This window comes from Nerophis ophidion, linkage group LG10, assembly GCF_033978795.1.
Source record: "Nerophis ophidion isolate RoL-2023_Sa linkage group LG10, RoL_Noph_v1.0, whole genome shotgun sequence".
NCBI lineage: Eukaryota > Metazoa > Chordata > Actinopteri > Syngnathiformes > Syngnathidae > Nerophis > Nerophis ophidion.
The window spans coordinates 59,685,283-59,712,683 of NC_084620.1; the positions used below are offsets into that span (position 1 = coordinate 59,685,283).

Sequence of the window (27,401 nt, forward strand, 5' to 3'; positions counted from 1 at the left end):
ATACATATATATATATATGTAGATATATACACACACACACATATGAATCTGGTTTGATTCCTGGGGGACGTTTTGATTCAGAATCGATTCTTGATTTAACCCGATTCTTGCAACTTATGGTAAAACATTTTCTAAACAGGTTACAGGTTAAAAAAAGCTTCTTCTGGTTGCATGGATATGGCTTGAAACATCTTTTTAGAAACGTATTCTTACACAAAAAAAGATCATATAAAAAAACAACTATTAATTCGATTTAGAATCAGGATGAATAAGAATTGTGATTTGGATGTGAATCACTTTTTTTTCGTGCATTCCTATTTTTTTATACTTTTTAAATCCAACTTGAATTGAATTTGATGCATGTTTCATCGGAGAAACTATTTCAATTGTTTTTTTATTTGTGTAAAATAATAATTTTAACGTAATTAAAGCATGATAAGTCTTCCGTACTTAACTTCAACCGTGATTCAAATCAAGCACCACTGCCTTTTAATACAAATACTAAGACCGTGGGACCAGGGGAGCAAGTGCAGGGATTGCGGCGAAATTTGCCTTTATAATATTTTCAGTGACAGAGTAAGAAGTGGCAAAGAAAAAAATTGGAGTAAAACTTCATATGAAGCATTTAAGTCTCACCTTAAAACTCATCTGTATACACTAGCCTTTAAATAGACCTCCTTTTTAGACCAGTTGATCTGCCGCTTCTTTTCTTTTTTCTCCTATGTCCCCCCCTCCCCTGTGGTCCGATGACTATGGATGAAGTACTGGCTGTCCAGAGTCGACACCCAGGATGGACCGCTCGCCTGTGTATCGGTTGGGGACATCTCTACGCTGCTGATCCGCCTCCGCTTGAGATGGTTTCCTGTGGACGGGACTCTCGCTGCTGTCTTGGATCCGCTTTGAACTGAACTCTCGCGGCTGTGTTGGAGCCACTATGGATTGAACTTTCACAGTATCATGTTAGACCCGCTCGACATCCATTGCTTTCGGTCCCCTAGAGGGGGGGGTTGCCCACATCTGAGGTCCTCTCCAAGGTTTCTCATAGTCAGCATTGTCACTGGCGTCCCACTGGATGTGAATTCTCCCTGCCCACTGGGTGTGAGTTTTCCTTGCCCTTTTGTGGGTTCTTCCGAGGATGTTGTAGTCGTAATGATTTGTGCAGTCCTTTGAGACATTTGTGATTTGGGGCTATATAAATAAACATTGATTGAAGCCCCCGGTCATTTATTTATTTACATTTTACATCAGAATCAGAAATTCTTTATTAATCCCTGAGGGGAAATTACAATTTTTAGCACAATCCCATCTAAGTGAATTATATTTATATAGCACTTTTTCCTCAAGTGACTTAAAGCACTTTACATAGTGAAACCCAATATCTAAGTTGCAATTAAACCAGTGTGGGTGGCACTGGGAGCAGGTGGGTCTTGCCCAAAGACACAAAAGCATTGACTAGGATGGCACAAGCAGGAATCGAACCTGCAACCCTCAAGTTGCTGACACGGCCGCTCTACCAACCGAGCTATGCCGCTATAGGAGATCAGACAAACATTACATGGATACAGAACAGGATCGCTGACGGGTTTCACAACTTCTGGTGGCGCTTACAAAAAAGGTGAGATGCAGGTAAACAATCGGGAGGGTTGAGGAAAATAAAAAATAAAAAATACAAACGCAAATCAAGGCTTCTCACCTTGTGATCCGGGTACAGGGAGGGCATGGCTCTATATCATTTAACCTTCTATAACAATGCTTGCAATTTTACTGATAAAACAGTATTTTTCAGCCCCAGTTAAAAAGGCAGGAATTTTAATAAGCTCGCAAGATATGTAGAACCCACGATTATTTTATTTACAATAGCAGACAGACATCTGTCCAACTGGATACTCCAAACTGATTCCATAATAAAAGAAGCTGTAAAAACTAACACAACAAATACAATTACGTCTTCACCATGCGTCCCCAATGGTGTCCACATCAGTCACTAGGCTCGCCGTCGTTGGCATCCCGCGGCACAGCGGTTTGTTTCCTTCGCCGTTCCTCTTCCTCAATTCGTGCTTGCTGGAAGTTTACAGAAGGAAAAACAAAAAATGTATAAAACATACTGTAAAGTGGCATGTTTCAGGGGAAATACTAACAATGTGTGTGAAAATGAAAAGTGGTGCAGACCGCCTTATTTAAAAATGAGTGCGTATGTGCTTTTCCCAGGGAGACAACCGTGTGTTAAACCGGTGGCAAACCCCGTTTCCATATGAGTTGGGAAATTGTGTTAAATGTGAATATAAACGGAATATAATGATTTGCAAATATTTCAACCCATATTCAGTTGAATATGCTACAAAGACAACATATTTGATGTTTAAACTCATAAAACCTTTTTTTTTTTTTTGCAAATAATCATTAACTTTAGAATTTGATGCCAGCAACACGTGACAAAGAAGTTGGAAAAGGTGGCAATAAATACTGACAAAGTTGAAAAATGCTCATCAAACACTTATTTGGAACATCCCACAGATGTGCAGGCTAATTGGGAACAGGTGCGTGCCATGATTGAGCATTTTTTCTGCTCAGTCTTTCACAAGAAAGGATGGGACGAGGTACACCAATTTGTAAGCAAATTGTCGAACAGTTTTAGAACAACATTTCTCAACGAGCTATTTCAAGGAATTTAGGGATTTTACCATCTACATACCGTAAAATCATCAAAAGGTTCGGAGAATCTGGAGAAATCATTACACGTAAGCGATGATATTGCGGACCTTTGATCCCTCAGGCGGTACTGCATGAAAAACCGACATAAGTGTGTAAAGGATATCACCACATTGGCTCAGGAACACTTCAGAAAACCACTGCCAGTAACTACAGTTGGTTGCTACATCTGTAAGTGCAAGTTAAAACTCTTCTATGCAAAGCAAAACCCATCTACGCTGCTGATCCGCCTCCGCTTGGGATGGTTTCCTGTGGACGGGACTCTCGCTGCTGTCTTGGATCCGCTTTGAACTGAACTCTCGCGGCTGTGTTGGAGCCACTATGGATTGAACTTTCACAGTATCATGTTAGACCCGCTCGACAACCATTGCTTTCGGTCCCCTAGAGGGGAGGGGGTTTGCCCACATCTGAGGTCCTCTCCAAGGTTTCTCATAGTCAGCATTGTCACTGGCGTCCCACTGGATGTGAATTCTCCCTGCCCAAAGGGTATGAGTTTTCCTTGCCCTTTTGTGGGTTCTTCCGAGGATGTTGTAGTCATAATGATTTGTGCAGTCCTTTGAGACATTTGTGATTTGGGGCTATATAAATAAACATTGATTGATTTAACAACACCAAGGAACACCGCTGGTTTCTCTGGGCCCGAGCTTATCTAAGATGGACTGATGCAAAGTGGAAAATAGTTCTGTGGTCTGACGAGTCCACATTTCAAATTATATTTGGAAACGGTGGACGTGGTGTCCTCCAGAACAAAGAGGAAAATAACCATCTGGATTGTTATAGACGCAAAGTTGAAAAGTCAGCATTTGTGATGGTATGGGGGTGCATTAGTGCCCAAGGCATGGGTAACTTACACATCTGTGAAGGCACCATTAATACTGAACGGTACATACAGGTTTTGGAACAACATATGTTCTCATCTAAGCGCCGTTTATTTCATGGACGCCCCTGATTATTTCAGCAAGACAGTGCCAAGCCACATTCAGCACGTGTTACAACAGCGTGGTTTTGTAGCAAAAGAGTGCGGGTACTTTCCTGGCCCGCCTGCAGTCCAGACCTGTCTCCCATGGAAAATGTGTGGCGCATTATGAAGCGTAAAATACGACAGCGGAGACCCCGGACTGTTGAAGGACTGAAGCTCTACATAAAACAAGAATGGGAAAGAATTCCACTTTCAAAGCTTCAACAATTAGTTTCCTCAGTTCCCAAACGTTTATTGAGTGTTGTTAAAAGAAAAGGTGATGTAACACAGTGGTGAACATGCCCTTTCCCAACTACTTTGGCACAAGTTGCATGAAATTGTAAGTGAATTATTATTTGCAAAAAATAAAGTTTATGAGTTTGAACATCAAATATGTTGTCTTTGTAGCATATTCAACTGAATATGGGTTGAAAAGGATTTGCAAATCATTGTATTCTGTTTATATTTACATATAACACAATTTCCCAACACTTATGGTTTGTAAAAGGACATTGCTGAATAGACGATATGTCCAATATTATTTAGTTCTATGTTGACACACACAGGTAGGATGGAGGAGTCTCTGCCCATCGACGTCTGTCTTTTTCTCACAGCCGTGTGCTTTTTTGTCAGTTTCTGACATGCGCTAATAAATAAAACGCAAAGTAGTGCTTGCCAAATCGGTGACAAGAGCTTGTAAATTACATTGCACATGCTAAATAATTATATCTGCTTCTTCTCCAAGTATTGTGGACTGTCTGACCATCGGCATATATCTTGCATAGTAATGAAGACAGCATTGTAAGCCTTGTTCTGCTCATTTAACAGACGCAATCCACTAGTTAATCCGCTTTGCGTGTGCTATCAGGTTTGCACGTGTTTTAGGACACGCAAACCTTAAGTCAGGGGAGTCCAAAGTGCGGCCTGCGGGTAATTTTTTAACGGCCCTAAGCACATTCTAAAAATACGATTAAAAAAATAAAAAAACAGAAAAAGTGGTATAAAAGAGTAAACAGGTGAAATGTGACAAGAAAATTTTGCAATGTTTACTCTAATAACACAAAGCTGCCATGCAGGCTGTTATTTGCTTTAAAAAATATATAATAAATCAAAATCAATGTCACATTAAATATTCCACTTTGACATATTTTTTGGGGGAAAATGTTGCATATTTTGTGTTTGCCATATAAAAAACAAAGTTGTTTTTTTTTTCTAAAGAAGGTCCTAATAAGAACAAACAAAAAACATAACAACAATGAAAGTTATAATTGACAGATGGATCTGAAGTTGAATTTAAGACGATTGTGTTTAAAGTAAACAGTAAAAAAAAAAAAACTTTTTTATTTTTAATGAGTAGGACCCTTTTGGATCCCCAATAATTTTAGTGTAATTTTTTTTGTGTGTCATTGCTAAAAAAATAAAAACAAATTGAAATCAACGGTGTTATGTGTTGACATTTTTATGGCTCCAATTATTCTGTAATCCCAAATATTCCACTTTAAAATTCTATTGGCGGAAACTATATTGCATATTTAGGGTCCGCAGGTGTTTTATTATTATTATTTTTTATTCTTTATCATTATTCCGCTCCTTCGCACCCTAATTTGACCCCCTTAACATGCTTCAAAACTCACCAAATTTGACACACACGTCGGTATGGCAAACTTTCCCAACTTATTAAGCAACCAAACCCCAAAATTAAAAAATGGCGCGCTAGCGCCCCCTAGGAAGAAACAAAAAACAGACTGCTTGTAACTTCAGTTAGGAATGTCGTAGAGACATGAAACAAAAACCTCTATGTAGGTCTGACTTAGACCTAGATTCCCCATTAGAAACTTCTATACCTAAAATTAACAGGAAGTTGGCAAAAACCCATTCAAAGCAAAATTTTCGCAAAAAATGCTATTTTTGCCTCTTTGAGCTGTAATTTGACCCCCTCACCTTTTTTCAAACGTTACCTCCTCTGAGCTCGTTTGTCGTTCCGGCTTCAAACTCACACAGGAGAGAGTTTGAACCCTTCTGATTAAAATTTAACGAAAGAGTTTTGATTACTTTTCCGGTTTTGATTTGACGCGCCTTCAAAGAACCCCTGGGCAAAATTACCTAAAAAAGGAAATTTTTGCCTCTTTGAGCTGTAATTTGACCCCCTTAAAATGCTTCAAAGTGCAAGTTAAAGCTCTATTATGCAAAGCGAAAGCCATTTATAAACAACATCCAGAAACGCCGATCTGTAATTTGACCCCCTTAACATGCTTCAAAACTCACCAAATTTTACACACACATCAGGACTGGCGAAAATTGCCATCTAATAAAAAACCAAACCCCAAAAGTCAAAATTGCGCTCTAGCGCCCCCTAGGAAAAAACCCAGACAAAACTGCTTGTAACTTCTGTTAGGAATGTCGTAGAGACATGAAACAAAGACCTCTATGTAGGTCTGACTTAGACCAGGGCTTGGCAGCGGCCAAAGGCGGACCCGACCGACGCTGCTTGCAGCTTTAATTTGTGTTATTTTTCCCATAGCAAAACAGGGTTTTCTTTGACAAAAAGGGCATACCACTTAAATCTTTAAAAAGGTTATATTGACAGATAGACCTGATGTTGATCTAGAGATTTAAACCTTGAAGAACAATAACACAAAATAATGACACATTTTAAATATTTTTTTGACCAGAATCCTTTGGGGTCCCTGGGATCAAGCCTGAATGGAGGCCTAAATGTATATTTTTATACATATATAGTATTGGTTTTTGAAATAAAAACATATCAAAAAGGCGCCCGCTTGTTTTGATTTTTCAGTGTGCGGCCCTCAGTGGAAAAAGTTTGGACAACCCTGCCTTAGGTAAATCAGGCCCTTTCTGTGTTGTTACAGGGTTACAATAACTATCTCAATATGCATATTTACCTCAAAAGCTATGGCTTGACTAAGACTGTCAAGAGCTGGATCTTCTCCTTCGTCTTCACTTTCCTCCTCTTCTTCACTATAAAGCGAAATAAAAACATTATAGGGAACACACACCATAGAGTATATTGAATACAGTGGGTTACTTACACATGTTGTGGTTGTTGACCTTTTTTCTTCTTTTTCTTTTCTTTCTTCTTTGGGGGTTCTCTCTCCCCCAACATATTTTTGGGACACGCATAGCTCATATGTCCTACATCCTATTAACAACAAACAACACACTAAATACCGTAGTTTTCGGACTTAAGGCACACTTGAGCTCTCAGGATGAGATCACCTACCTAGGTTCTATTCTAAAGGCTAATCTTTCCTGTGATAAAATGGCAACCAAGGTGATCAAAAAAGTCAACCAAAGAACGAGATTCCTCTACAGAATCTCCTCTCTGGTCAACAAAAGCACCTTGAAGATTCTAGCGGGAACTCTCATTCAACCCTTCTTCGATTACGCTTGCACCTCCTGTTACCCCAGCACCTCCAAAACCCTCAAATCTAGACTCCAAACATCCCAGAATAAGCTAGTACGGGTACTTTTAGACCTCCACCCCAGATCACACCTCAATCCAACCCACTTCTCCAAAGTGGGCTGGCTCAGGGTGGAGGACAGAGTCAAACAACTTGCACTGAGCCTAGTCTATAAAATCCGCTACACCTCCTTGATACCGAAGTACATGTCAAACTACTCCCTTAACGTAAATGACCGCCATAACCACAACACCAGGGGGAGGTCCACAAACCACGTTAAACCCAGATTCCGATCTAACAAAGGTCTTAACTCATTCTCTTTCTATGCCACATCAATGTGGAATGCACTCCCAACAGGTGTAAAAGTAAGTGCATCTCTATATTCCTTCAAAAGCGCTCTAAAACAACACCTCCAGGCAACTTCAACACTTTACTAATACCCTCCTCCATTCACATCCCATCTCCCCGGATTATAAACAACTCAAATGTACTTCTAATGTATTTACTTGTTCTTATGCTATGTGAACTCACTATGTTCTCTGCTGGCTGTACATATCCTACTAAATAAGACCTACACTGTTTCTATGTCCATTTCTCTGTTGCTGCAATTGTTGATGACTGAAGTACTGATATCAACCAAAGCTCCTCATCCCACCCCCCGGATTGTAAATAATGTAAATAATTCAATGTATATACTATGATGATTAACTTGTGTGATGACTGTATTATGTTGATAGTATATATTTGTACCATGAACTGATTAACGTGGACCCCGATTTAAACAACTTGAAAAACTTATTCAGGTGTTACCATTAAATGATCAATTGTACGGAATATGTACTGAACTGTGCAATCTACTAATAAAAGTATCAATCAATCAATCAAAAACTAAAAATCATTTTTTTCCCCCAAAACTTGACAGTGCAGCTTATTACCCGGTGCGCCTAACGTACGGAATCATTTTGGTAGTGCTTACCGACCTCAAAAATATTTGATTTGGTACATTGTGAAATGATAAGTGTGTCCAGTAGATGGCAGTCACACATAAGAGATACGTGTAGCCTGCAAAATGACTCAAGTAAACAACACCAACATTTTATATGTTCCACTGAAAGTACAGAACATTACACATAAATCCATCAAAATTATTTAATACTACTTTGGTAAGCTGTGAAGCCCCACCGCTTGATGGATTGTACTGTGCTTCTACATATTAGTATTATTATGGTGTGTGTATAAGGTTTAACATATTATCCGGCGTTTTGTTTCCCAATATTATTCAAAAGCAACTTTTCTTACCTTCTGGTACCCGCTGATCTGTATTTGGGACCTGCATAAGTCCTGAAAATTTGCCTGTGTCCGCCTTTGTAGTCTGTGTCGACACCGTTGTTGATAAGCTTCTTCTTTTTCTCTATCTTCTTGTTATGGGACATTCATCCTCCACTGTTGCCATTTCTGATATAAAGTAGTGTAAAGTTCTTACTTATATCTGTAAGTAAACTCGCCATGAAAGCGTTAAAACATACCGGTGTAGTGAATTTACATTATTCACCCAAGGAACTTTAGTTATTAAAGAGTTCCGGTCAGACGTTTTTTCACGTGACACATTTCCAGCGTTGTTGTTGCACTCGTGAGCCACGGATGAGGAGATGCTGCTCCGTTATTGATTGAAGTAAAGTCTGAATGTCAATAAAACAGTTAGCTCCATCTTTTGACACTTCTTCCACTCTTATCCTTGCATGCTACACCGATACATCAAAAGATGACGAGGAGAAGACGCTGCCGATGGTGAGCCACGTAAATAAGGCCGCCCAAAAAACGGCGCATCCTGAGGCGACTGTCAGAAAGTGGCTTGAAGATGAACATTATCTATGCAACATTTCGACCAAATAACCACCATTACATGTTATGTAGACCACTAGGAAGTGTTTTTTTTTTCAATAATAATAATAATATGACTACCATATTTCCTTGAACTGCCGCCGGGGCGCTAATTATTTTAAAACCTCTTCTCACTCCGGCGCTTACCAAAGGCATGCGGTAAATACAGGCATGCGCTTATAAATTTGAGTGTGATGTAAGGATACCATCATGAAAAGCACATTTAATAAAATAAACTTTATTATGGTCTTACATTTACTTATAAATGAAGTCCATGCGCAGCTCCTTCTGATCAAAAGCATCGATAACTTGTTTATAGAAGTCTTCCTTATCTTTCTTCAGTTTTACAAGTCTCTCTGTCTCGATGGAGATCTTTCTTTATTACCTCCTGCTTCGATTGAAAGTTCAGTTTAGAAAACTGTTTTATTTTAGATATGTAATCCTCCATGTTAAAAGTGCAAGCGAGAGGAAAAAATAAACGATCGCTGCTCACTGTTGCTGCTTGTTGTCACTTCTTCTGCAGCCAAGTTGTCGCAAAAAGGATCACTAGCCCCCTCTACCAACAGCAGGCGGAAGTCATTTAATGACTCATATTTGACACACGCAGCTACGGTATACTAATAAAACATAGCTGCTTACTGTTCTTTTTAGCATATTCAATAGCTTGGCCCTTAAATCCTACTGAATAGCTCTTAATCTTCTTCCCTTTATGCAATTTCAAATGATTGAAATCAACCTCCTCCATTTTGAAAATGATGACAGGTGAAGTGTCACTCGTGACGTGACGAGTTTGACCCGGTGGAAATTCTATGCATATGCTAATTATTTGGCGAAACGAGTTTGACCCGGTGGAAATTCTAGACATGCGCTAATAAAAAAAATATTTTGCGAAACGAGTTCAACCCGGCGTGAATCCTGAGTCGGCGGTAATGCTAAGCATGCGCTAACTATTTTGCGAAACGAGTTTGACCCGGCAGTAATTCTAGAAAGGCGCATACTATATACCTGGCGGCAATTCAAGGAAATACGGTACTTTAATGCGCCTTATAATCCGGTCCGCAAAATACGGTAGCTGTTGAACATCTAAATAAGCATATTTTAAAAGTATGACTAGTTTACATAGATTATTATTTCAAAAAGGCACTTCTTATTAATATTGTACTCACCCCACATTCGTAACACCTGCTCTTGTCCGTGTAGTTGCGCCTCCTTATAAAGTCAGCCGCCCGACCATTGTCGATTGCAATGCTGGCTTTCACAGTTCTTCCAAACAACTGCAACACAGCACACCTGTCAGTCACATATTTTTATAGAATAATCATAAAATAAAGCCAATAAGCCCACCTGCTTGTTGTTGACCGCTCTCGCACAATTATGAGCCGATTCTCTGTCCAGGAATAGAACGAAAGCCACGCCTTTGCTTCTGTGGGTGTCTTTATCTTTTACAATTGTAACCCTGGGAGAAAATCATCGCATGACCACATCTTTCTGGGTTCTTCATTGTGTAAAAAGGCTGCAAAAATACTCACTTGACCACTTTTCCGTATTTGGTGAAGAGCTGAAAAGAAAAGAACTGAGGTCTAGAAAACAGTGTTTTCTTACTTTTCATATACAGTCAAGCGCAAAATTATTTCACACGTCTGACTTGTTTCTATTTACATGTTTTAAATACAAGCTGAGAAATATTTTCTTTCCCCACAATGATTGTCTTGTTATCCTCTGTGTCTTTTTCAATTAAAGTTGCCAACCGTCCCTTGAAAAACGGAAAGGTCACGGATTTAGAAACAAAACTATGGGTTCCGTGTTGAGCTGTCATGGAATGCACTTTGTTTTGTATAACAGTGAAAAATAAAAATAGTTAAAAAATATCAATAAATTATTTTGAAAGAAAATAGCTTCACAAGTCTTCCAAAAGCTAAGCCAGGGGTCGGCAACCCAACATGTTAAAAGAGCCACATTAGACCAAAAATACAAAAAACAAATCTGTCTGGAGCCGCAAAATATTGAAAAGCGTAATGTAAGTGTTCAAATGAAGGCAACACATTAAGTAAGTGTCTCAAGAGGGTGATAAAACTCTGGGAAATGACTGGCTTAAAACTGCCAAAGGTATAGATGTGTGTGTCAAAGTTGAAGGAAAGGACAGGCTGTCTTCTTCTAATGGAAAAATGACAATCTTAGCAAGCTGGGTAACGTTTGCTATGGTCTGGAACAACATGGCACACTATCAGAAATGTGGCCAATATTACATGTTTCATGAGACATGCAAATATAAAGGAGGACATAAGTAAAGGAAATTAAATTAACTCAAATATACCTACACACTCACATTCACACACTAGGGCCAATTTAGTGTTGCCAATCAACCTATCCCCAGGTGCATGTCTTTGGAGGTGGGAAGGGCCTATCCCCAGGTGCATGTATTTGGAGGTGAGAGGGGCCTATCCCCAGGTGCATGTCTTTGGAGGTGGGAGGGGCCTATCCCCAGGTGCATGTCTTTGGAGGTGGGAGGGGCCTATCCCCAGGTGCATGTCTTTGGAGGTGGGAGGGGCCTATCCCCAGGTGCATGTCTTTGGAGGTGGGAGGAAGCCGGAGGGAACCCACGCAGTCACGGGGAGGACATGCAAACTCCACACAGAAAGATCCCGAGCCCGGGATTGAACCCAGGACTTCTCAGGACCTTCGTAATGTGAGGCAGGCGCACTAACCCAGGGGTCTCCAAACTTTTTCCACGGAGGGCCGCACACGAAAAAATTTAAAGGTCTACCGAAATGAGATTTTCTTATTTAAACGGGAATAGCAGGTCCATTCTATGTGTCATACTTGATCATTTCGCGATATTGCCATATTTTTGCTGAAAGGATTTAGTAGAGAACATCGACAATAAAGTTTGCAACTTTTGGTCGCTGATTAAAAAAAAACACCGCCTTTACCGGAAGTATGTGCGCGTGACGTCACGAGTTGCAGGGCTCCACACATATTCACATTGTTTTTAATAAGAGCAATTTGGACCGAGAAAGCGACAATTTAAGCGAGGATGAAAGATTTGTGAATTAGGATATTGATAATGAAGGACTAGAAAAAAAAAAAAAGCGACTGCTCTGGCAGTGTGAGCGTTTCAGATGTAATTAGACACATTTACTAGGATAATTCTGGAAGATCCCTTATCTGCTTATTGTTTTAATAGTGTTTTAGTGAGATTTTAAAGATTGTAAAGACATACCTCGAGATCGGATGGCTGCGGTGAACACCCAGTGTCTCAGAGAGAAGCCGAGGAGCCAAGCTCACAGCTGCCTTTTAAACAGCTGCTGCAGGACGACGAATAATCCAATGATTTCTCCGGTAAGATATATATCACAATTTCCCCTTCCAAAAACATGCTGGTTGACGTAAAGAAACATGTTGGCTTGACCGCTCTGTGTTAAAGCTTCACAACAAACAAAGAAACACCGGCTGTGTCTCGGTGCTAAAGGCAGCTTTCCAACAGCATTCTTCTTTGATGTCTCCATTATTAAATGAACAAATTGCAAAAGATTCATTAACAAAGATGTCCAAAATACTGTGTAATTATGCCATTAAAGCAGACGACTTTAAGTCGTAAGTGGTGCTGAGCTAATATTTGCTGACAGTCAGTGACGTCACGCGTACGCGTCATCATTCCGCGACGTTTTCAACAAGAAACTCACGGGAAATTTAAAATTGCAAAGTTAGTAAACTAACCCGGCCGTATTGGCATGTGTTGCAATGTTAATATTTCATCATTGATATATAAACTATCAGACTGCGTGGTCTCTAGTAGTGGCTTTCAGTAGGTCTTTAAGCATACGGGGGCCAATTTGATATTTTTCATTTTCAAACCATAACAAAATATATGGATTTTTTTTTAATCCTCAGAACTCCTGGGGAGCATAGAGGGTCTCAGTCAATAAAATGTTAAAAATAACTCAAATTATTATTATTTTTTTTAATTTATGCTTACAGTAAATCTCGATATCCACTTGAAGTTGATATAAAGTAAAACAAATCAGGTTTTATGCGTTTTCTGTCAAAGACAACTTTGTTTTTTATAGTAAAACTGAAATATGCAGCATTTAGAAAGTTAGATAGATATATAGATAGATGGATAGATAGATAGATAGATAGATAGATAGATAGATAGATAGATAGATAGATAGATAGATAGATAGATAGATAGATAGATAGATAGTACTTTATTGATTCCTTCAGGAGAGTTCCTTTATTTAGCAATTAAAGCCCCCAAAGATCAATAATGCAGGACACCATTGATTTTAATTATTTCATATTTTTGAGTAATCACAGTGAAAAGTTAAATAAAATCCTACTAAATATATTTGACATCTGAAAGGTTCCCCACTCATAAAGTGATACATTTTATGAGTTGTTTTTTTTATTTTAACACTTCAATTTCAAGATCAACTTCCGATATATCTGTCGGTTTTAAGTTTGAACTATTATTTTGTTTGTTTTATGCTCTTTAGTCAAAACTTTGATGTTTTTATATGGCAACCACACAACATAAGCAACATTTTTCCACATAAAACATTTTAAAGTGATAATTTTTAAGTAATAATTCATTATAACATAGATTTTTTGGTCGTTTTTTTTTTTTGAGTAATGGGAAAAAAAAGAAAATAAAGACAAAAGGAACCAAAAAACTTCCTGCATGGCAGCTTTGTGTCAACATTGCCACTTTTTCTCATTAGATTTCACCTCATTCCACTTTTTTTAAAGGCCGACTGAAAGCCACTACTAGCCACCATGCAGTCTGATAGTTTATATATCAATGATGAAATATTAACATTGCAACACATGCCAATACGGCCGCTTTAGTTTACTAAATTACAATTTTAAATTTCGCACAAAGTATCCTGTTGAAAACGTCGGTATGATGACGCGTGCGTGTGACGTCTCGGATTGTAGCGGACATTTTTTTCTAGCCCGATCCCAGCTATAAGTCGTCTGCTTTAATTGCATAATTCCACAGTATTCTGGACATCTGTGTTGCTGAATCTTTTGCAATTTGTTCAATTAATAATGGAGACGTCAAAGAAGAAAGATGTAGGTGGGAAGCGGTGTATTGCGGCCGCTTTTAGCAACACAAACACAACCGGTGTTTCATTGTTTACATTCCCAAAGGTGAAGCTTTACTATGGAACAGAGCGGTCAAGCGAACATGGTTCCCAACCACATGTCAACCGGCAGGTTTCGGTGAGAAAATTGTGGTAATAAGTCGGCTCTTAACGTAGACATGAGCGGAGCTTGTGTTGTTGCTCCTGCACTTGTCAAAGACGCCGCTGCAGACTCTCTTGCCTCCTCCCACCGGCCGCCCCCGAACGTGGAACGCTTCCACCGTGGAGGAGGGAGAAACAACGCACAGCCTGGCCCGATTGGCTGCCTTCGCTTCGCCTCGTCGAGAAACGTGGCTTCCCTCAGAGACACTGGCGGTCACCACACCCGTCCGACTTTCAGGTACGACAGTATAATCTCACTACAACACTAGTAACACAATAAGCAGATAAGGGATTTCCCAAAATTCCATCCATCTATTTTCAACCGCTTAATCCCTTTTGGGGTCGCGGGGGGCGCTGGCGCCTATCTCAGCTACAGTCGGGCGGAAGGCGGGGTACACCCTGGACGAGTCGCCACCTCATCGCAGGGCCAACACAGATAGACAGACAACATTCACACTCACATTCACACACTAGGGACCATTTAGTGTTGCCAGGTGCATGTCTTTGGAGGTGGGAGGAAGCTGGAGTACCCGGAGGAAACCCACGCATTCACGGGGAGAACATGCAAACTCCACACAGAAAGATCCCAAGCCTGGATTTGAACCCAGGACTGCAGGACCTTCGTATTGTGAGGCAGACGCACTAACCCCTCTTCCACCGTGAAGCCCTTTCCCAGAATTATCCTAGTAAATGTGTCTAATAACATCTGAATCGCTCCACTGCCCGCATATTTTTTTCTCTAGTCCTTCACTCTCACTTTCCTCATCCACAAATCTTTCATCCTCGCTCAAATTAATGGGGAAATCGTCGCTTTCTCGGTCTGAATCGCTCTCGCTGCTGGTGGCCATGATTGTAAACAATATTCAGATGTGAGGAGCTACACAATCCGTGACGTCACGCGCACATCGTCTGCTACTTCCGGTACAGATTAGGCTATTTTTATTAGTGAGCAAAAGTTGCGAATTTATCGTCAATGTTCTCTACTAAATCCTTTCAGCAAAACTATGGCAATATCGCGAAATGATCAAGTATGACACGTAGAATGGACCTGCTATCCCCGTGTGAATAAGAAAATCTAATTTCAGTAGGCCTTTAACGCAAATAACAATACACAAAATGACAGATTACCTTGTGCAGGTCGTTGTTAGTGAGAGAGAAGGGCAGGTTGGACACATAAACTGTGCTCTTGCTCGGTGCCAATCCCCCGCTCATGTTGAGCACCTTGACAAGAACATAACAGCACTGTTAATTAATAGGCTGGTATATATAGTTAGTTAATGTTCTTACCAACACGGGAAAACTCCTTTAAACTGAGGTAAACACATACAAACCCGGGTTGAGTGTCGCGTACTGATTACGTCTACATTCCCTAATCCAATAAAAAGCCATGTAGCTTCCTCAAGGTAAAGGATTGAGTGTCGCCTAATGATGACGTCTGCATCCCCTCGTCCAATAAGAAAGCCTCGTCTGTCCATGTAGCTTCCCCAAGCTAAGGTGAGGCTAACCCGCTATAAAGGTACGCCGGGGCGTTTGTTATTATTTTTGTAACATTAACTACACCGCACGCTGAATAAGAGACGCCGTGCAATCATTCTTTGGAGATAACGACGAGCCAACGGCGATAAAAAAAAGCGGCGTATTTCCGCATGCTAACGTGAGCTAGCTCGCGATGCTAGTCTGTCACAATAATGTATTAATATTCTTATTTCATCTTTCTCCTATTTATATTTACATGTTGGTGTTATAATACCCGTTTTAATGGGTGCCAAAAGGGCCCGTTTGATGAGGTCTGCGGGGAGTCATTGAATACGCGAGTTGAGATGTCATTGGCAGTTGTCATGCTTTTACATACAACTTCATTTATTAATAATAAAACCTTAGAAATACAAATAGGGTCCTCTGTCCCAAAGGGACATTCGGTCCCTAATTAAAGCTGCAAGCAGCGATGGACGGGACCGACTTTTGCTGGTGTTTCCTGCCTTTACCCATTCAACATATCTTTACCTGCACATTACCTACCTTCCCTGCATCTTGGGGTCACACTGGTGCTTCTTTCTGTCACCCATACATGCCGGTGCTTCCTGCCATCACTCAAACAACATATCTTTACCTGCACATTACCTACCTTTCCTGCATCCTGGGGTCACACTGGTGCTTCTTTCTGTCACCCATACACGATGGTGCTTCCTGCCATCACCCAGACAACATATTTTTACCTGTACTTTACCTACCTTCCCTGCATCCTGGGGTCACACTGGTGCTTATTTCTGTCACCCATACAGGCTGGTGCTTCCTGCCATCACCCAGACAACATATCTTTACCTGCACTTTACCTACCTTCCCTGCATCCTGGGGTCACACTGGTGCTTATTTCTGTCACCCATACAGGCTGGTGCTTCCTGCCATCACCCAAACAACATATCTTTACCTGCACTTTACCTACCTTCCCTGCATCCTGGGGTCACACTGGTGCTTCTTTCTGTCACCCATACATGCTGGTGCTTCCTGCCATCACTCAAACAACATATCTTTACCTGCACATTACCTACCTTTCCTGCATCCTGGGGTCACACTGGTGCTTCTTTCTGTCACCCATACACGCTGGTGCTTCCTGCCATCACCCAGACAACATATTTTTACCTGTACTTTACCTACCTTCCCTGCATCCTGGGGTCACACTGGTGCTTCCTTCTGTCACCCATACAGGCTGGTGCTTCCTGCCATCACCCAAACAACATATCTTTACCTGCACTTTACCTACTTTCCCTGCATCCTGGGGTCACACTGGTGCTTCTTTCTGTCACCCATTCATGCTGGTGCTTCCTGCCATCACCCAAACAACATATTTTTACCTGCACGTTAGCTACCTTCCCTGCATCCTGGGGTCACACTGGTGCTTCTTTCTGTCACCCATACATGCTGGTGCTTCCTGCCATCACCCAAACAACATATCTTTACCTGCACATTACCTACCTTCCCTGCATCCTGGGGTCACACTGGTGCTTCTTTCTGTCACCCATACACGCTGGTGCTTCCTGCCATCACCCAAACAAAATATATTTACCTTCACATTACCTACCTTCCCTGCATCCTGGGGTCCCACTGGTGCTTCTTTCTGTCACCCATACATGCTGGTGCTTCCTGCCATCACCCAAACAACATATCTTTACCTGCACATTACCTACCATCTCTGTATCCTGGAGTCAAACTGGTGCTTCCTTGTTTCACCCAGTCAACATATCTTTACCCGCACATTACCTACCTTCCCTGCATCCTGGGGTCACACTGGTGCTTCTTTCTGTCACCCATACATGCTGGTGCTTCCTGCCATCACCCAAACAACATATCTTTACCTGCACGTTACCTACCTTCCCTGCATCCTGGGGTCACACTGGTGCTTCTTTCTGTCACCCATACACGCTGGTGCTTCCTGCCATCACCCAAACAAAATATATTTACCTTCACATTACCTACCTTCCCTGCATCCTGGGGTCCCACTGGTGCTTCTTTCTGTCACCCATACATGCTGGTGCTTCCTGCCATCACCCAAACAACATATCTTTACCTGCACATTACCTACCATCTCTGTATCCTGGAGTCAAACTGGTGCTTCCTTGTTTCACCCAGTCAACATATCTTTACCCGCACAGTACCTACCTTCTCTGCATTGTGTGGTCACGCTGGTGCTTCCTGCTTTTAAGCGGCCATCTTGAGACGGCAGCAGCGCAGCAGCATCAGCGCAGTGGTTCTTTGAAGGCGCATAAAATCAAAACCAGAGCAGTTAATAAATCTATTTTTATAATTTTTAATCAGAAGGGTCCAATCTCTCTCCTGTGCGAGTTTGAAGCCGACACAACAAACCCGCTCAGAGGAGATAATGTTTGAAAAAAGGTGACGGTTTTTTAAAAAACTTGTTTTAAAGGAGTAATTGCCAACTTCCTGTTGATTTTTGCTGAAGGATGTCAATTATTAAAATGTAGGTCTAAGTGAGACCTACATAGAGGTTTTTGTTTCATGTCTGCCCGACATTCTTACCGGAAGTTACAAGCAGTTTTGTCTGTGTTTTCTTCCTGGGAGCAGTTTTGTCTGTGTTTTATCTAGAGACTTGTAGAATGTGATGCATTGGAGTATAAATCTGCATTCTAAACTTTGCATTTGAAACTCTTTCCAGATTGTGTTGAGGCAGCGCAACCCTGGAATTTTGAAAGTAAGTTAATGCCCATCCCATGCATATTCTACCGCTTGTCCTTTTCAGGGTCGCTGGAGCCTATCTCAGCTGGATTCGGGCGGGGGGCAGCGTCCACCCTGGACAAGTCACCACCCCATTGAATTATATTTATATTTTTATATAGTGCTTTTAAACTATACAAAGTATTTCAATGGATAGATTCTGCGCTTTTGCATTACATATGAGTTCATTTGGTAATCTACGTTACAGAAGCTCAGACGAGGCACCAAGCAGTATGGGTGGGGAGCTTTTCCACAGAGGGTTTCCAGAGCGGGTGTCAGGGACAGACACGGAAGAGGATTTTTACAACAAAATTCTAAAGCTTAGTGATATATCAGATTGTTTTTTTAACCTTCACGTTCATATTTTGCTTTTTTTTTTTTGCGTTTTGCTTGATTGTAAAATATGTCGATCGAGAGTGGGTGGTGTTCATATGTTGTCAATATTCAGTGTTTTATCTTTCATAGTTAATATTGTAAATCCCACATTCTTTATTTTAATGTACATTCCGGGTGTCTCGTTCAGTAAAAACAATTATAATTCCATTCGTTTTTTTTTAAGGTGGTGTGTCATAAAGTTATTGTCACACACACACTAGGTGTGGTGAAATTTGTCCTCTGCATTTGACCCATCCTCTTGATCACCCCCTGGGAAGTGAGGGGAGCAGTGGTTGGGGGCGGGGCGTGGTTGGGGGCGTGGTTAAGAGAAAAGTATTTCATATATATATACAGTATATATATAACAAATACTTTACTTTCAGTAAATTCGAGCTATACATATATATACATGTGTGTGTGTGTGTGTGTGTGTGTGTGTGTGTGTGTATATATATATATGTATATATATATGTATATATATATATATATATATATATATATATATATATATATATATATATATATATATATATAAAAGAAATACTTGAATTTCAGTGTTCATTTATTTACACATATACACACACATAACACTCATCTACTCATTGTTGAGTTAAGGGTTGAATTGGCCATCCTTGTTCTATTCTCTGTCACTATTTTTCTAACCTTATGCATGTACAGTAGGTGGCAGTATCAATCAATCAATCAATCAATCAATGTTTATTTATATAGCCCCAAATCACAAATGTCTCAAAGGACTGCACAAATCATTACGACTACAACATCCTCGGAAGAACCCACAAAAGGGCAAGGAAAACTCACACCCAGTGGGCAGAGAGAATTCACATCCAGTGGGACGCCAGTGACAATGCTGACTATGAGAAACCTTGGAGAGGACCTCAGATGTGGGCAACCCCCCCTCTCTAGGGGACCGAAAGCAATGGATGTCGAGCAGGTCTAACATGATACTGTGAAAGTTCAATCCATAGTGGCTCCAACACAGCCGCGAGAGTTCAGTTCAAGCGGATCCAAGACCGCAGCGAGAGTCCCTTCCACAGGAAACCATCTCAAGCGGATCAGCAGCGTAGAGACGTCCCCAACCGATACAGGCGAGCGGTCCATCCTGGGTCCTGACGAGCGGTCCATCCTGGGTCTCGACTCTGGACAGCCAGTACTTCATCCATGGTCATCGGACCGGACCCCCTCCACAAGGGAGGGGGGGACATAGGAGAAAGAAAAGAAGCGGCAGATCAACTGGTCTAAAAAGGAGGTCTATTTAAAGGCTAGAGTATACAGATGAGTTTTAAGGTGAGACTTAAATGCTTCTACTGAGGTAGCATCTCGAACTGTTACCGGGAGGGCATTCCAGAGTACTGGAGCCCGAACGGAAAACGCTCTATAGCCCGCAGACTTTTTTTGGGCTCTAGGAATCACTAATAAGCCGGAGTCTTTTGAACGCAGATTTCTTGCCGGGACATATGGTACAATACAATCGGCAAGATAGGCTGGAGCTAGACCGTGTAGTATTTTATACGTAAGTAGTAAAACCTTAAAGTCACATCTTAAGTGCACAGGAAGCCAGTGCAGGTGAGCCAGTACAGGCGTAATATGATCAAACTTTCTTGTTCTTGTCAAAAGTCTAGCAGCCACATTTTGTACCAACTGTAATCTTTTAATGCTAGACATGGGGAGACCCGAAAATAATACGTTACAGTAATCGAGACGAGACGTAACAAACGCATGGATAATGATCTCGGCGTCTTTAGTGGACAAAATGGAGCGAATTTTAGCGATATTACGGAGATGAAAGAAGGCCGTTTTAGTAACGCTTTTAATGTGTGACTCAAAGGAGAGAGTTGGGTCGAAGATAATACCCAGATTTTTTACAGCGTCACCTTGTTTTATTATTTGGTTGTCAAATGTTAAAGTTGTATTATTAAATAGAGGTCGGTGTCTAGCAGGACCGATAATCAACATTTCCGTTTTTTTGGCATTAACTTGCAAAAAGTTAGCGGACATCCATTGTTTAATTTCATTAAGAAACGCTTCCAACTGACTACAGTCCGGCGTGTTGGTCAGCTTTAGGGGCATGTAGAGTTGGGTGTCATCAGCATAACAGTGAAAGCTAATACCGTATTTGCGTATGACGTCACCCAGCGGCAGCATGTAGATGCTGAAGAGTACAGGGCCAAGGACCGAACCCTGGGGAACTCCACACGTTACCTTAACATAGTATTGTCCTGTTTAAGAGTGTCACAACATTGCTGTTTACGGCAGACAAACTGCTTTACGGTAGACGAATACGTGACCGCTGTTGTTTTGTGTTGTTACCGCGCTGGGAGGAAGTTAATGAAACTGCCTAACAATAAACCCACATAAGAAACCAAGAACTCGCCCTCGATCGTTCTACAGTTATAACGTCATTGGGCAAGCACGCTGTTTATATTGTGGGAAAGTGGACGTGAAAACAGGCTGTCCTCACTCAAGTCCGCATGGAGCTGGAGGGGGTGTGGCCTCCAGCTCCGCCTGAATTTCGGGAGATTTTCGGGAGAAAATTTGTCCCGGGAGGTTTTCGGGAGAGGCGCTGAATTTCGGGAGGGTTGGCAATTATGTATTACTGCCAAAAGTTTAACAAGAAGAAAATAGTTGTTATGCTTGAAAATATTTTTTTTTCTTGCAGAAAATTTCTTCTTTACCAGCAATTTTATTTTGTGAAGAAAATTTTTTTTTACTTACAAGTCGTTTAGTGTGAGTAAAAGAAAGTTTGTGGAGATTTGTCAGTGATTTAATTTCATAACTGTGACACTGTTTCTGTTTTGATTTTTGAGGTGTTATTGACTGAAGTGCTTTACTAACTATTAGGTTAATTCACTTTATATTGACCTTTTTTACAGTGGCGTACAGAAGGGACAGGACTGTACGAGATGCATATGAAGAACGCTTTTTATCTGACAGGCCGGTGAGATTATGTCTTTGCACTCTTATTATCATTTCTTCTAAAAGAAGAACTCATGAATTGAGACATCAATTGTGACTATTTATCCCCACTGTCTGCCTAGGGCCCTTACTCTCGAGCAGGAGGGGATAGAAGAGGCCACTTTAGCAGACCCGAGGAAGATTACAACCGCGGCGGTTATGAATACGAAGGGGGTCCTCGCTTTTTCCCAAATGGAGGTGGCCCGCGGAACTACCACGGAGACGATCAGCGGGGCTACCCTGGGGATGGTGCTCATTTCCCTTCGGAACGCAGAGGCGCTCCCCCGTCGAGAAGGGTGAGAACATGGATTTCCTACGTGATTCATAGGATGCAAATATGGAGTAAAATTGACTTTGCTCTGTCGCGTTCAGGAGGATTTTCCTTACAGAGGACCTAGGGAGGAGCCACACACAGGAGGACGGCCTATGGAATACAGGTTAATGCTCAACACATGCTGTATTCAATACATATTTAAGATGTACACAGGCACCAATGCGCCATAGCTCGGTTGGTAGAGCAGCCGTGCTGGCAACTTGAGGGTTCCAGGTTCGATCCCCGCCTCCGCCATGCTAGTCTCTGCCGTTGTGTCCTTGGGCAAGACACTTTATCCGCCTGCTCCCAGTGCCACCCACACTGGTTTAAAAGTAACCTGCCCTGCGATGAGGTAGCGACTTGTCCAGAGTCTACACCGCCTTTTGCCCGAATGCAGCTGAGATAGGCTCCAGCGACCCCGAAAGGAACAAGCGGTAGAAAATGGATGGATGGATATGCACCAATGGTTGCACGGTGGAACAGGGGTTAGTGCATATGCCTCACAATACGAAGGTCCTGAGTAGTCCTGGGTTTGATCCTGGGTTCTGGATCTTTGTGTGGAGTTTGCATGTTCCCTCCAGGTACTCCGGCTTCCTCCCACTTCCAAAAGTATAAACCACCAAAAATATGGCTCGCATAACTCAAATAAACAGTAAAAAGACCCCCGATATTTTGACACGAATGCAATTTCATCGTCAGAATGTCATACATAACATTTTTTGAATATTTTACTCAAATTTACATAACTTATTTGTTTAAAACCGGATAAAAGTAGTATATAAAGTCCTTTTAATTATTATTTTGAAGCAAAATATTGTATTCGTATACATTGACCCGGTCACTTCCTTGATATAAAACGCACACCGCTTTTCAGGAAGCCATTGGATGATAAGGTAAAGCAGCTCAAAGTAAATAATGTACAGTAAAAATAATTGCATAAAAAAGTGAAATTGCGAGATTAATCTACTATGCATGATTAGTGCTATAAGTATTTTTGTGATTAATTGCATGTATTACCTTATTTATGACAGCTATTGTCAAAACCCAAATGACTTAAACGGGAGCCAATGATAGTGTTTGCCTTTGTTGAGTTATTTTAGACTAATATTCGCCACTTTATTTTATTGAAATATGTAGAATTTATTGCCACTAATGTAATATATCATCTGATTTACAACAATATTAGCACATCAATAATGTAGTAAGATAGGATTCATAAAAATTATGTAATTGTTTTTACTCTCATTACATGTTCCGTTTTCTAATACAGTGTTTGTTGACCGTTGTTGGCCTGCGAGCGCCCTCTAGGGGGCTGCCAAAAAGTACCTGTTACCCAGCCGGCTGTGTTCCGTATGAGCCGCAGCGGTACTCAGTTGTGATACACTTTTCCACCACTTGGCGCAGTAATGACATTCGCAAACAAACAGAAGAAGTCTGGAGCTGAGGTCATAGAAACGTTCCTTAAGCGCAAAAATGAAGACTTAAGTGGCAAAGTTGTTTTTCCGTTTAAACTTATATTTTATCGACAGTTTGGAAATTTTGACTGTTATTATTATTTATTGGGGCTGCACGGTGGCAGAGGGGTTAGTGCGTCTGCCTCACAATACAAAGGTCCTGCAGTCCTGGGTTCAATTCCAGGCTCGGGATCTTTCTGTGTGGAGTTTGCATGTTCTCCCCGTGAATGCGTGGGTTCCCTCCGGGTACTCCGGCTTCCTCCCACCTCCAAAGACATTCACCTGGGGATAAGTTGATTGGCAACACTAAATTGGCCCTGGTGTGTGAATGTGAGTGTGAATGTTGTCTGTCTATCTGTGTTGGCCCTGCGATGAGGTGGCGACTTGTCCAGGGTGTACCCCGCCTTCCGCTCACCATGAATTGATTAACGTGGACCCCGACTTAAACAAGTTGAAAAACTTATTCGGGTGTTACCATTTAGTGGTCAATTGTACGGAATATGTACTGTACTGTACTGTGCAATCTACTAATAAAAGTATCAATCAATCAATCAAAACCGCCCGATTGTAGCTGAGATAGGCGCCAGCGCCCCCCGCGACCCCAAAAGGGAATAAGCGGTAGAAAATGGATGGGATGGATATTATTTATTGATTATTCAACTGCAAAATAAGCCACCTAGGGGCCAAAGAGAGTTGTGAGTGCCAGCACTTTGGCGATGAAGGGGAGAAATTAATTAGGGTGGCATCTGTGTGGAGTTTGCATGTTCTCCCAGTCACTATGTGGGTTCCCTCCGGGCATTCCGGCTTCCTCCTACTTTCAAAGACATGCACCTGGGGATAGGTTGATTGGCAACACTAAATCGGCCCTAGTGTGTGAATGTTGTCTATCTGTGGTGGCCCTGTGGTGAGGTGGCGACTTGTCCAGGGTGTACCCCGCTTTCCGCCTAGATGCAGCTGAGATAGGCTCCAGCCACCCCCGCGACCCCATAAGGGACAAGGTGTAGAAAATGGATGGATGCACTAACAATATTTACATATTTCTTTAATATAATTATAATATTTTTCCATCTTTTTTTTTTTTCAATATTTTTTTCAGCAACCGTGCACCACCACCACCACCACCACCCAATGCACGAAACCAGGGCGTGTACCCGGCGCCCCGATCGCTACCAGAAAGCGGAGCAGACACGCTTGTGCAAGCCATCCTCAACCTGGAAAGGGGGTAGGAATTATGAACTAGTGATATTAGTGTTGTACTGTAAACCGGTGCTAGTGTAGTACCGCGATACTAATGAAATAAATTTGGTACTATACCGCCTCTAAAAAGTACCGGTCACCCATGTGCCTACATTGCTTGTTTTACGAGCAGAGGAGCATGTTCGGCAACGCACAATCACGGAGTACTTACAAGCAGACACAGTGTGTGGACAGAAAAGGGAGAACAGACGCATTTTGGCCTGAAAACTAACGATAAAGAGGAAGTTTATAAGTTACACTGAAACGCCCTCAGGAAGAGGTGCTTTTCAGACATGGTTAGCTAACTAGCGGCTTAAGTCCATCCGGAGTCTGCAGTGTTGTAGCTACTTCTAAATCACTAATCCTTGCCTCCATGGTGACAAATAAAGTAAGTTTCTTACAAGTATCATCCAACATGCTTCACTCCACACCGTAAACAAACGCTGGGTGGATCTACACCTAACATCCATGATACCAAGTTCAGGAGCATATCTAGTTGATACTATTATGATTACAACAATATTTTTTGGAAAAACCAAATCTTTTTTCGTTTTTTTGTCAAATTTATATTATGTTTCTAACCTCAGAAAATCTGTCCCCGGACACATGAGGTCTTAGAATATCAATCAATCAATGTTTACTTATATAGCCCTAAATCACTAGTGTGTCAAAGGGCTGCACAAACCACAACACAAACCACTATGACATCCTCGGTAGGCCCACATAAGGGCAAGGAAAACTCACACCCAGTGGGACGTCGGTGACAATGATGACTATGAGAACCTTGGAGAGGAGGAAAGCAATGGATGTCGAGCGGGTCTAACATGATACTGTGAAAGTTCAATCCATAATGGATCCAAAACAGCCGCGAGAGTCCAGTCCAAAGCGGATCCAACACAGCAGCGAGAGTCCCGTTCACAGCGGAGCCAGCAGGAAACCATCCCAAGCGGAGGCGGATCAGCAGCGCAGAGATGTCCCCAGCCGATACACGGGCGAGCAGTACATGGCCACCCGATCGGACCGGACCCCCTCCACAAGGGAGAGTGGGACATAGGAGAAAAAGAAAAGAAACGGCAGATCAACTGGTCTAAAAATGGAGTCTATTTAAAGGCTAGAGTATACAAATGAGTTTTAAGGTGAGACTTAAATGCTTCTACTGAGGTGGCATCTCAAACTTTTACTGGGAGGGCATTCCAGAGTACTGGAGCCCGAAATGAAAACGCTCTATAGCCCGCAGACCTTTTTGGGGCTTTGGGAATCACTAATAAGCCGGAGTCCTTTGACTTTGAACGCAGATTTCTTGCCGGGACATATGGTACAATACAATCGGCAAGATAGGATGGAGCTAGACCGTGTAGTATTTTATACGTGAGTAGTAAAACCTTAAAGTCACATCTCAAGTGCACAGGAAGCCAGTGCAGGGGAGCCAGTATAGGTATATATGTATGTATATATGTATATAAAGGTATATACAGTATAGGTATATATGTATGTATATATGTATATAAAGGTATATACAGTATAGGTATATATGTATGTATATATGTATATAAAGGTATATACAGTATAGGTATATATGTATGTATATATGTATATAAAGGTATATACAGTACAGGCGTAATGCGATCAAACTTTCTTGTTCTTGTCAAAAGTCTAGCAGCCGCATTTTGTACCAACTGTAATCTTTTAATGCTGGACATGGGGAGACCCGAAAATAAGACGTTACAGTAGTCGAGGCGAGACGTTACAAACACATGGATAATGATCTCAGCGTCTTTAGTGGACAGAACGGAGCGAATTTTAGCGATATTACGGAGATGAAAGAAGGCCGTTTTAGTAACGCTTTTAATGTGTGACTCAAAGGAGAGAGTTGGGTCAAAGATAACACCCAGATTCTTTACCGAGTCGCTTTGTTTAATTGTTTGGTTGTCAAATGTTAGAGTTGTATTATTAAATAGAGGTCGGTGTCTAGCAGGACCGATAATCAGCATTTCCTTTTTTTTGGCGTTGAGTTGCAAAAAGTTAGCGGACATCCATTGTTTGATTTCATTAAGACAAGCCTCCAGCTGGCTACAATCCGACGTGTTGGTCAGCTTTAGGGGACCATTGTATGATACTGTAACGAATTGGAATCGGATTGATACCCAAATTTGTGATATCATCAAAAACTAATGTAAAGTATTTGAACAACAGAAGAATAAATGATTATTACATTTGAACAGAAGTGTACATAGAACATGTTAAAACAGAAAATAACCAGATACTAACAGTAAATGAACAAGTAGATTATGAATAAATTTTTACAGCTTGTCCTTTATAATGTTGAAAAAATAATGGAATGATAAGTGACACAATATGTTACTGTATATGTCAGCAGACTAGTTAGGAGCCTTTGTTTTCTTACTTGCTAATAAAAGAAAAGTTGTCTTGTATGTTCACTATTTTATTTAAGGACAAAATTGCAATAAGAAACATATGTTCAATGTACCGTAAGATTTTTTGTGAAAACAAAGCCAATAATGCCGTTTTTTGCGGTCCCCTTTATTTAGAAAAGTATCGAAATATATTTTGGTCGTGATGCCAGTAGCAAAATATTGGTAT

General features: G+C 41.2%; 2 protein-coding genes across 9 annotated transcripts in view; one reads left to right on the forward strand and one right to left on the reverse strand.

Moving 5' to 3' along the window:
* Window positions 1-1,828: 1,828 nt before the first annotated feature.
* Window positions 1,829-15,654, reverse strand: zcrb1 (zinc finger CCHC-type and RNA binding motif 1). Its single transcript, XM_061914295.1, has 8 exons — window positions 15,507-15,654; window positions 15,348-15,440; window positions 10,500-10,528; window positions 10,315-10,426; window positions 10,137-10,244; window positions 6,718-6,827; window positions 6,571-6,646; window positions 1,829-2,061 (listed from the first exon to the last, which is right to left on the reverse strand). The coding sequence occupies exons 2-8, from the start codon at window positions 15,429-15,431 to the stop codon at window positions 1,978-1,980; spliced, it is 603 nt and encodes a 200-aa protein (XP_061770279.1). The 5' UTR covers window positions 15,432-15,440; window positions 15,507-15,654; the 3' UTR covers window positions 1,829-1,977.
* Window positions 15,612-27,401, forward strand: part of pphln1 (periphilin 1) — a 173,200-nt gene continuing 161,410 nt past the window's right edge. For 4 of the 8 annotated variants that reach the window (XM_061914291.1, XM_061914290.1, XM_061914293.1 and 1 more), the window contains exons 1-6: window positions 15,612-15,713; window positions 18,391-18,426; window positions 21,716-21,780; window positions 21,881-22,093; window positions 22,170-22,234; window positions 24,661-24,786. In XM_061914291.1, coding sequence (XP_061770275.1) covers window position 18,426; window positions 21,716-21,780; window positions 21,881-22,093; window positions 22,170-22,234; window positions 24,661-24,786 — 470 coding nt within the window. In that variant the 5' untranslated portion in view covers window positions 15,612-15,713; window positions 18,391-18,425. Of the gene's footprint in view, window positions 15,736-18,390; window positions 18,427-21,715; window positions 21,781-21,880; window positions 22,094-22,169; window positions 22,235-24,660; window positions 24,787-27,401 lie in introns of all 8 variants that reach the window. The other 4 variants (XM_061914287.1, XM_061914289.1, XM_061914292.1 and 1 more) reach the window with 4 other exon arrangements.